We start from the raw sequence: 11586 nt of genomic DNA on the forward strand, positions 1-11586 counted from the left end.
AAAGGTGGCCATTTCTAATCATAGTTAGTCCTCGGGGAAAAAAATTTTATTTTGTTATTACTTAAGGAGTTAAATGCACATTTCCTGAGGTATAATTTTGAGAAAAAGAGAAATATAACATTTAATGCATTCATCTAATCATAGTCCTCAGGGAAAAAATTTTTATTTTGTTATTACTTAAGGAGTTAAATGAGAAAAAGAGAAATATAACATTTAATGCATTCATTTATGCTTACTAGGGTTCTTTCCCACAAAAGGAACTCTCAATTGCCTTGACTTTTTCTTTTTTAAATTACCACTGTATTACAAGAAAATCATACCGCTGTGTTAGTGACAGCTTCGGTCTTTGTCATGTAACTCTTGGAGAGGCATTTGAATAGTCATTAATTCTCTCCCCCTCTTTTTTTTTTAAAAGCAAATTTAGCAGAGCTGTTAGCGCATCTTCTCCAAGAAGGGCCATTTCCAAAAAATCCAACAAGGTAAATAAACTTACATTTATAATGAACAGAGATGATATTTTCTACACAAAAAAAGTCTTTAAAGAAATCAATTAAGATATTTTTCCTTCATTTATTTGTTGATGGAGTCCCTAATTTGCATCTTTATGCATTTCAGGTGTTAAATACCATCCCTTTAATAGCTACTAACTGGTGTTTCAAAGAGAGATTTAGAGAAATGAGTATAGAACGTGTTCATTTTAGAAATATTATTCTGCCAGTGTTTATTTCTAGTGTCCCCATCAAGTGAAAATCACCAGCCTCCACATGGATATGACCCTGGGCTGTAAGAGCTGTGTGGATGCTTTGACTCAACCTAGCTCCTTATGTGTGACTTCAGAAGATCCCAAAGGAATGTTAGTTCATCCTTGAATCCCTCTATTACCTTTGATATTTAGTACTGTATATGCAAATGAAGAGTAGGTATTCACTTGCTTGTAAAGGTTAAAATGTGATGGCTTTATTAATGAACAGAGAACTTTCATTAAATAGAATAGCATTTACAGTAAAAAGTAAAGGTTAATCATTTATTAACTCAAAGGACATCCTGTCCATTGCAGAGAAGTGTAAGGGAGAAGCTACACTATTCCCTTTCTAGCTGCAATTCATAGATAGTTGTGAAACTCGGCTTGCTCCCTCTGATCCAGCAGTGTTGTGAAGGTAGTCCTTCCCAGAGGAAGATATTCGTGACCTTAATTTATATCCTGTTAAGGGATGACCTGATTTTAGGGCCATTGCCTTAGTTTACTCTCTGCTCCTCATGTTCTACTGCATTACACTATCCTAAAAGGATTCAGAAAGAGTTTAATATTCTACTAAAAACTACTACGACGTTAGGCTGCTGACAAGTTTCTTGGTGTACCAATAAACAAATATATATGTAAAAATGTTCTTGGGCAAGTTAATTAATTGCATTGGGAAATAAAGATAATAATAGTATCATATCTTACGAAAGTTGTTGGTAGGATTAAATGAGCTAAAGCCCTTAGCACAGTGCCAGCACATAGCAGGTTGCTCAATAAAAACAATACATTAAAAATATTGTACTAACCAGTTTGCAGTGAGATAAAGGGGATGATATCAACATCCATGGTGGCCCTAATAGGTGCAATCTGGTCACGTGAAACCTCTATAGGTCCCATCTTGCACCCAAAGAATCTCTTTATTTTGCAGTTATCTCAGAATATTATCTAGGATGTACATACGGTCCGTGAGAGAAGTCCCCATATCTGCCTTCCTCACGCTGTCTCCCAGGGACTAGCAGATAGTAGGTACTCAAGAAATATTTGTCAACTGAATGGATAGATGGAGAACTCAGTCTGAAAATATTCTTTGAAGACTCATGACCTAAATTGCAACATTAAGTGGTTCGGTGTCCTGTGTGTGTGTTTGTGGGGTGGGGAGTTGGAATGTGAACACAGAGTCAGAAAGTTATCTACGCGTTAAAGAGCACCCATTCAAAGTCGGAGACCTCTTGCAGTCACTGTCCTAGGCCTGTGGAAGGCAGATAAAGGTAAGATGTGGCCCTTTCTCCTAAAGAATTTCAGCGTAGCCAGGGAAGATCAGAAGAAAACACAAAGAACAGTCGTAGCTGGATGTGATGAATGTTGCAGAGGCTCAGTGCTGCAGGAATATTGTGGGAGGGGCCTTCAAGGAGAAGTAAGGATTGGCTAGCTAGTAATAGGAGCTGTAGGAAAGGTTTCAAATGGAATGGTGTGAGCAAAGGTCTGGGAGCTGGCACTGGTTTTGTTGAAGGATTAGGTGGGAGTTGGTTAGGGAGGCAAGTAGAAGATAAGGCTGAAAATATAGGTTAAGCTAGTTTCTAGATCACCAGGTTAAGGAGTTCATTTGCTAAGCCATGAGGAACATTTGAATAATAATAATAATATCTAAGTTGTATAGTTCCTTTTCTTTCTTTCTTTTCCTTCCTTCCTTCCATCCTTCCATCCTTCCTTCCTTCCTTCCTTCCTTCCTTCCTTCCTTCCTTCCTTCCCTTTCTTTTTTTAATCTAAATATATTTGTGAAGAAAATATCAAATTATTAAAAAGTACATTTTCTAGGCTTCTTTCACCTGTATTAAAATTAGACCAATACTGAAATAAAACCCAAACATATATATTTTATGCAAACTTAAGTCTGACAGCTGCTCTCCCTCCCTCCCTCCTTTCTTTCTTTCTTTCTTTCTTTCTTTCTTTCTTTCTTTCTTTCTTTCTTTCTTTCTTTCTTTCTTTCTTTCTTTCTTTCTTTCTTTCTTTTACAGACAGAAAAAGGGAGGCAGCAAAGCATGGTAGTTAAGAGCATAGATTCTGGAGCCAATTAATTTTTGGTTCATATCCTGGCTTTGTGACTCACTAGCTGTGTGATCTTAGATAAGGAACTTGGCCTTCCTGGGCCTTATTTTTTCCCCATTTCTAAAATGGGGATAACAGTTTCTGCCTCATAGGATTGTTAAGGATTATTGTGAAGATTAAATAATTAGTATGTATAAAGCACTCAGAAGAGTCTGTGGCATATAATAAATGCTGTATGAGTGTTCACCCTTATTAATATTCAAGAAATTCAAAGAAAGACCAATTTTAAGCTATTTCTGAACTACCATCAACCTCCAATTCCTTTCTGATCAAAAAAAATGGTTCTGCCCTATTCTCCCAGGTGAAAGCCAACATGATCCTCCCCGTTACATTAGTAGGAAAACTCATATTTAAGGAGCACCTTATTTAAGGGAACAGAAAATCTCTCTTATCTCTCCAGCCAGATTTCCCAGCAGATGCACAGCTGTGTACCCTGTACTTCTTGGCCCATTTCTCATATGCAAGTTTTCATACCAATATGTATCTGTTTTAAAGGTTTGTCTCATTCACTTCTTAGAGACTGTAATTTACTTATTTTCATATCCTCCGTAGTGTTGTACATTATAGAGTTTAATCAATATTCGTTGAATGGATATAAGGATAAATAAGACACAGTCCTCACAGCTGTCCTTAAAAATGGGTGGCAGAATTAGATACCGATGTTTAAGGTTTAAAGAGTACTTAGTAGCATTTCTTGCCGCAAAAATCTTTCCCACGGTTTGTCATGATGCCTGAAATACTTCCATTGGGATTTACTCCATCATGTCTTGAAGATCTTTTGATTTTTAAAAGTATCCTATTAAAAGAGATGGACATCTGGGTTCTGACAGTATCTTGTCTGGTAGGTCCTCTTCTCTCATAAAACTTCAAGAATAAGCACTAAATGAATGTTACAGATAATCACCCCGCAGGATGTTCGGGAAAAGAGAGATTACTGTAGCCTGGAGAGTCATGGAAAGAGAAGGACTGAGGGGGGCTTTGAAATTGCTTTGTTTTCAGGGAGGCAGAGAGGAGGAGAGAGATGTAGTTTGAAAGGAGCACACCAACCGTCCCAAGGGAGCCCCAAAGATCGCCATGGGGAGTGCGTCTTCATGCATCCTCGCAATTAGCTTTGTTGATTTATCACTGCTCATTACTGAATCTTTTTATAGCTTTATTTTTCAGGGAAAAAACTGTTGTGTCCTAACTGGGTTTTCCAGACCTTGGTTATAACTCTCATTGCTGTGATGACATTTTGGTAAGACAAACTTCAGTGTTATGCTGTCACCTTTCCACCTTCCCCCTGCTCCCATCTTCTTTTTCTCCCATGTGAACTGAGGCCTGACCTTTTACTCACTTTGAAGACTAAGAGCCTTTTAAACCAAGCATTGACCTTTGATGCAGCTTAGAGGTGAGGGAGCCCTTTATAAACTCATACTTTGAAGAAAAGAAGCACAGGCTTTCTGTACTTAAATGTGAGATGAATGATGAATTTTTTTTTTTCAATCAACCGATATTTTCTAACAGCTCGCTATGCCTTTCACATGTATGTATGTACGTGTGGGTGTGGGTGGTTTTTTTGTTTGTTTTTTTGTTTTTTATTTTTGATCTTGTAAATAACTTTCTCTAATTCTTTGTTCTTCTTCCTGTCTACTGGGGTTGGGGAGTGGGTGGCGGGGAGTGTGTAAGGAATCAGGCATAACCCACTCTCCCTTGGACATTCATATTTATTAGGATTCTTCTAGATTCTTCCATGGAATTTCACACCAAAGGGACTGTGAAATTCCCTGAAGATGTACAATATGAAATTACAACCAAGTTTACTAATCAGTTAAAGCAAACAAATACAGTAAGGACAAAAGTATTTGCTTTACAAACATCGGGTCCCTTTTGACTGCTGTCTTTCCTCTGCAGAGCGGCAAAGTCACCTCCTTCCTGGGATACAGGAGTCTTTCCTGGCCTCTGGTCTCCAGACTCCTGCTGCTGCTGTAGGGCCCTTGAGCTCTGGTCATCTTGCCTCTCTCCTTTAGGGCTTCTTGTTTTCAGTCTGACTATTCACATGGCGAAAAGAGTATTTACCTATCCCTTGAACAGCGCTTTGTTGGTTTGGGGAAAGACTGGCTTCTGGGTTTGTCTCAGGGAAGACAATCATTCTCAGAGATAAAGTAAGAGAGGGGCCAGGGTGCTTCCACTTTCTTCATCTAAAGCAGCTTCCTAGCTATAGAAGACGGCATGGCTCTCTCTGTCTCCTTATCTCCCCTTCTCATTTAACTTTTTCCTTGCTACTGCCCACTGCGGGAAGCATCCCCAAGTATTTGACACAGAATTCCCATTAGAAGCCGTTATACTTTTCTCACTCTCCTAGGGGAGCTGGTCTTCTGCTGGGATCCCTAACTCAGGGAAGTGTGAACATCTATCCTTAGCATTCTCTAGAGACACAGATTCCCGTGAAAACTCAATAGAAAAGTTATAGGAAGTCTAAATCTGATATAAAGAGGCTGCTTTTTCAACGTGCTTATCAGATCTTACGAATTCCAATATTGTTGACTGTTAAGACCATAAAAGGGAGGAATTAGACTTATTATCATGTGGTCTGGCCTGTGGTCTACCTGGGAAGGGTCAAAACCAGAGTTTGCCTTGAAGGAAAGGAGCAGACGGCCTTTCTATGATCATTCTATTATCCTACAAGTTCTTGGACTGTGCATTGAAGCGGATGCCAGAGACAAATCAGAAAGAGTTTTTAAGGATTAGTAACAGGGAGATAGAGAGTGGTGGATGTGGGAGAACAAAGTAAGGGAGACTGTACCCACAGCAGGCAGTTGCCAGGGTGATACAACAAATTCTGTCTGACAGCATTTTGGGGGTTCAGCACCATTTTTCCCAGGCAGGGCTGTGCCTGCTGGGTGGTAACCAGCTGCTCCTGAGAACACTCTAGGAATTCTTTCATTATGAGTGGAATTCAAACATGTGGCACATACTTCGTGTATATTTAATAACAGAAATCCACCACCTTTGAAGAGGAACAACATGATGAGGAGTGGAGTCTACAGAATCAGGTGTGAAAGTCAATCAGGAAGTCAAGTTAGGTCGCACCGTGTCAGGCCCAGCACACAGTGGGGTTGTAAGGTCACCAAGCAGAATTTTTGATGTGGCTCCTGAGAGAATTCTAAAGACTCTCCGAAGAGAAGAATGTTAAGTATTTGGATGCATGAGCATTGTTGGAGATAGCTTTCCAAAGCTGAGAACATTTAAGGAAAGCTTTCATTTGGGTATATAAGTTCTCATCATGGCTGGGTGGGGGGTAATATACTCAATTATTTTGAAGCCATGTCGCGTGAAAATGAATGCTTTATTGCATTTCTTTCCTTCCTCTGTCCAATTTGGTGTGTTCTGCTCTGAAAAGACAGGCAGCTGGAAGACATCAGCAGTGGCCAAAGGAGTTGACGTCCACAGCTGACTAAACCTGTGCCGCCTTTCACTTCCAAACTCCACAGTGCAGACGCCCTCCTCCAGTGGGATGTGAACTTTGCTCTGACTTTTTCCTGCAAGGAGCAGAGGGCTGCCTCCAGTGACTTACATACTTCCTCTTGTAATCTTCCACTGATGACAGATGCTTCTGATACAGCTTGCCAGGGCCAGGGGGCTGCTCTGTGGAAAAATTCACCAGCTTGGACTACCCTGGGAGGCTCTGAGCTCCAGGAGGATGAGAGCTTTTTCTCATCAGGGCAGAGAAGCATAACTGTGCTGGTTTCTATGGCACTTCTGTCAGCTATGGACCCCCCACCCCCTCTTCCCACCCGCCCATCGCTGTGGCCTGTGAGAGTACGTCTCTGGCCAGCTGGTTGTGTAAGATATATCTGGAATCAAATCTGACACATAATGCTTTCTTATCATTTTTTTAACAGTGCCTTGACGATAGTCTCCCTTTACATACTTAGCTTAAAAGATCAAGACCGACACACCCCAAATCTCCCTCTGAGGTGAGAGTGCTAACTTTGTTTTCCTTTGGGGAGAAGGATCCTTGAAGGCCTCTTTCATGAATCATTTCTTTCTCCTTTCCCAGCAATATCACAAGCTCTCAGGAGCCAGCCCAGCCGCCCATAGCCTCCTCCCCCTCGGGTAAGATCTTTACATTCCTCATTCTCAAACCCAGCCTGTGTTTCATGTGAATTGTCAACAGTAGAACCAGCCATTCAGGTTAACCTTGTTGCTTCTTTCTCCTCTACCCAATGCCTTGCAGCACCTAATATATCTCTGGCAACCACACAATCCTCCTTCCAAGTACCGGAAATCACTTTCTGTGAGATCCTGCCATGTCAGGAGATTTACTGCTGCCCTATCTGGGGAATGAGAAGAGCCCTCTCAAGTCCTGTGCAAAGACAGTCCAAGGAGAAGGGACCCCGTCAGAGACCATGGGCAGGTAAATGATGTTCAAAGAGAAACAACTAGCGCTTTGAACCTGAGGTTTCTTCTCTTGTCGATATTTACTCGGATAATCTGTGAATGGTTCCACTCTTCTATTTGGAATGGCAAGATCTTTAAAAAAACAAAAAGACAAATTTGCAATCATTTAAAATACAGTCACATGCCCCATAACAACGTTTTTTGTCAATGACGGACCAAAGCACATTCAATGGTGGTCCCATAAGTTATTATGGAGCTGCAAGATTCCTATCGCTGGTGATGTCATAGCCATCCTAACATCTTAGAGCATGCATCACTCATGTGTTTGTGGTGATGCTGATGTAAACAAACCTACTGCACTGCCAATCATATAAAAATAGAGCACATACAATTATGTACAGTACGTAATACTTGATAATGATAATAAGCAACCATGTTACTGGTTTCTGTATTTACTATACTATACTTTTTATCATTATTTTAGAGTGTACCCTTTCTACTTATAAAAAAATGTTTGCTATAAAACAGTGTGCCGTGTTATGCCAGCAGCAGCCTCACACATGTCATGTTTACCACGTCTCTTGGTTGCATCATTTTCTCTTGTACTTGATTTAACCTCGTGTTGTTCACACAGTAACATACTGTGCAAGTTTGCAGCCGAGGTGTGTAGTAGGTTATACCATCTAGGTTTGTTTAAGTACACTCTGTGATGTTCGCATAATGACGAAATCACCTAAAGACGCGTTTGTCAGAAGCATCCCTGTTGTTAAATGGCGCCTGACTGTATCGAATTCCCTACCCAGGGATACAATTTTGGTTGATTCAAGTGAAAAGATCTCATTTGTTCATTGCCAAAAAAGATAGTAATAGTTGCACAACTGAAGTAATTACATGTGGATGGGTAGATTTTTTTGGCTCACTTAGAACTTAAAAAATTATGTAGTTCCTCGGCTCTCTGCCCAAACCAAGTAGGGCAAATGTAAAAGGCTTTAGAAACTCTAATAAGTTCAAGGTAAGCTTTAAGTCAGTGAAAAACACAAGGCTGGCATATCACTTTCAAAATATCCTCTTCCTCTTCCTCCTAGACACACACACACAGACACACACACACAGACACACAAATGCTTTTTAAGCAACAGAATTTTCATGTTAAAAAATATAGAAACTTGATCAAGGGCTGAAAGTGTTATTATTTCTGTAAATGAAATAAATACAAATAAATCTATGCTAATTTGTTGTTGTTTTTAGAACTCTTCTATAAATATACATATTAAATGTCTAAAATAATAATTATGATTGATGCAAAAATAGCAATAAATATATATGAGTACTACTTATGAGGATGCTGTGGTAAAAAGTGACATTGGTCATGTCTAATTTAAAAACAGAGAAGTGCAGACATAACATGCACCTGGAAGAAGAAGAACCAAGATATTTTTGAGCATATCCCATAGAATATGGCCATAGAATACTGAAGTTTTAGGGTGACAATGTAGTTTCTTTTTCTTTTTGACAATATCTGATATCCTAGTCTTGAATAAATAACTTTTATCAATAATCATCACCTTCTTCTTCATGTAATGAAGTATTACTGTATGCAAGACACTGTCATAAGTGGTCAACATGAATAAAATGTTTAATCCTCGCAAGCGTAAAAGATAGGCACTGTCATTTTCCCCTTTTTTTCCAGTTTGGAAGCTGATGCACAGAGAGTTTTTCCACATCTATAGGAGGCAATGCTTGCACTGTTTTTCTCATGAAAGCAATTTCTAAGTGAACTTGGGTACATGCATCACTGTAGGGTGAGGATAAAAGTTTAATTTGAAGAAAGAAATTAGTTTCAGTCATCACAGACTCAATATTTTTAAATACAAAAAAATCCAATACTGTCCCCCAAATACCCCCATCTCTTGTGAAAGCACATGAAACCATGTGGCTGCTAAATCCTTCTTACCTTGGGAGTCCACCTTGAGGTCCTTTTCTGTCTTCAGAAGAGACCATCTCACCTATGACAGAAGGACATATAACAATGGATCTTGTGTAGGAAGAGATCGTGGACTGATCTAATCTTCATTTTCAAGAAATTTCTTGACCTTTGAGCAAGTTTAATCCTATAGCAGCCAGCTCTTCACATCAAAGGAAGAGCAGCCCTATCAAACCTGGTGAAAATTTGTTGCTTTCTTCTCGAGGATGATGAGTATCTGTTTGTCTTAGTTTCCACAACTAAGGGGGACACTGAAGAGACTCCTAAGTAAAGATCTGTTCCAAGGTGCCTGGATGCGTCCTCTGAGACACAACTATCAGCTTCTCTGGCTAAAAATGAAATTTGAGTTCTGCCTTACCAGGCTCCCCGATACACTGGAAAAGTTGTCTCCTCTATCAATTGAAGAAAAATGGGAAAAATTTAAGCGTTCTATTTACTTCTATTTTCAGGAAACCTGAAAACTTTTGGGGATTTAGAGTCACAGAACACTAGAGAGCAGCTATGCCAGTGGCATCCCAACTTTTTGAACCTGAGAATTCATTATACTTTTACAATTACTTGACTGAGAAAATACATAGAGGAAGAATGTAAATAGAAGCTCAGTTAAGCTTTCAATCAAATTACTTTTGTTAATCCAATGGCAACATTTGAAAAACAGTACAAATTTGTGAGAGATATGTCTTCAAGTGCACAGACAACACCACAGACCTCTTTGTGCAATCACCTGAAATACCAAAGTCTCCAGGCCAGGAGAATCTCTGATCTGTACCAACCTACCCATTTTACACCTGATGAAATGGAGATCCAGGACCTAAGATTCTGCAGTTCCAACTAACACAGTTGGAACTGGAATCTGGATCCCCATCTCCCTCTCCTGGGTTCCTTCCCATTCTGCCTCCACTTATTTGGACACAACGTGTGCACGTAGCTGGGATCAACTCTAAAAATGCAGGAAGTAGCCACTCTATGGTTCTAGAAAGCCCCTTTAGCAACAGCCGCCCCTGCCAAGTTCACCTATAGCCCTTGAGATGTGTGTGGTATGGAATGTTTCTGGGGGTCTGAAGTAAGGCACTTCTCTTCTGCTGTTGGTTCATGCTTCCCCTTTGTTCAGGGCACTGTGTAACACAAGGTCCCTAAATCCAGAGTAGGAGAAACCCAGGCAAATATTCTTTTCAACCAGATGTTTCTGAGGCATTAAAGACCAATTAAAAATTAAGGAATAAAAATAAAAATGAAATCCAATGGTTAAAAAAATAATAATAATGAAGAGTAATAGTTAACAATTTACCAAGCCCCAGAACACATTCTTGAGCCTCCTTCCTGGGGCAAGGGTGAACTACTAGAAAAGAAGTGAAGGGAAATCAGAATTTTTATGACATACCGAACTCAAGCCATTATTCTTTTGGGCTTAAGTTGATTGTGTAAAGTGTCTTTCAGAAAGGTTATCCCCTTTCCTCACATTTTATTAAAAGGTTTGGGGAAGACTAATCAGGAAATGGAAAGTGGGTATTTTGGAATATTGAGCTTCTACACTGAAGGATCAAATAAATGTGATGTATAAGATTTTATTCTATGGAACCAATAAAGATTCAAGTAGACAGCAGCGTTAGATAGCAAAAAGTAAAGAGCCTGGGATGGGGAGGGAATCTTTATAGAGATTTGGTAAAGATGTTTTTTAAATCTCACAAAGCAAAAAGGCATCTGGAATTCATGCTTATTTTGTTTTGGAGGCCAGAACTTTGAGGAGAGCAAATGGCCAAAAGAAAATGGTTCCCTGTGTTAAAGGACTCAGTCATTGATTGGTTGGGCTCATTGACTTTTTTCTTGGCATGAATCTGGTTCAAACAGAAAAGAAAAAGTTATCCAAGATACTGTATTGAGACTCAACCATCAGCCCCATTTTATAAGTGGTACAAAATACGCATTCTAACACAACGGGATATGCTTCAGTTGGACACCACCTTAAATCTCTCCTCTCCAGAAGGTTCTAATTTAGTTTATTGAGAGATTTTATCTGCTGATTGTGAAATATATCTTCAACTTTACTATGAAAACCACTGGGAATGTATATTAAGTTTATAGCGAACGTTGCTGGAAGGGATTTGTAAAATGAGAGCCACCCCTGTAGGACAACAGGAGGACTTATGGATTTTCAATAACCAGCCTTCTAGAATTGAATAGTCTTGCCTCAAACAAGTGACAAATTAGAGGTGTTTTATAGGTGTTTTATAGGAGATTTAAAATTCGTTATTTCCAATCCTGCTTATGAAAAACCATTTTTGTAATTCTAAATCTGCAAGATGATCTCTCCTCAATTTCATCTTTAATTACTGTTAAAAAAATATATGTGTGTGTGTATATATATATATAT

At 39.3% G+C, this 11586-nt stretch overlaps 1 protein-coding gene across 2 annotated transcripts in view; it reads left to right on the forward strand.

The window, feature by feature from the left end:
* Positions 1-11586, forward strand: part of MYRFL (myelin regulatory factor like) — a 103741-nt gene that overhangs the window by 83499 nt on the left and 8656 nt on the right. For both annotated transcript variants that reach the window (XM_025041091.1, XM_025041092.1), the window contains 5 exons: positions 416-479; positions 4000-4085; positions 6733-6807; positions 6891-6946; positions 7068-7247. In XM_025041091.1, coding sequence (XP_024896859.1) covers positions 416-479; positions 4000-4085; positions 6733-6807; positions 6891-6946; positions 7068-7247 — 461 coding nt within the window. The remainder of the gene's footprint in view (positions 1-415; positions 480-3999; positions 4086-6732; positions 6808-6890; positions 6947-7067; positions 7248-11586) is intronic.

This window comes from Pteropus alecto, unplaced genomic scaffold, assembly GCF_000325575.1.
Source record: "Pteropus alecto unplaced genomic scaffold, ASM32557v1 scaffold76, whole genome shotgun sequence".
In the NCBI taxonomy this organism is placed as follows: domain Eukaryota; kingdom Metazoa; phylum Chordata; class Mammalia; order Chiroptera; family Pteropodidae; genus Pteropus; species Pteropus alecto.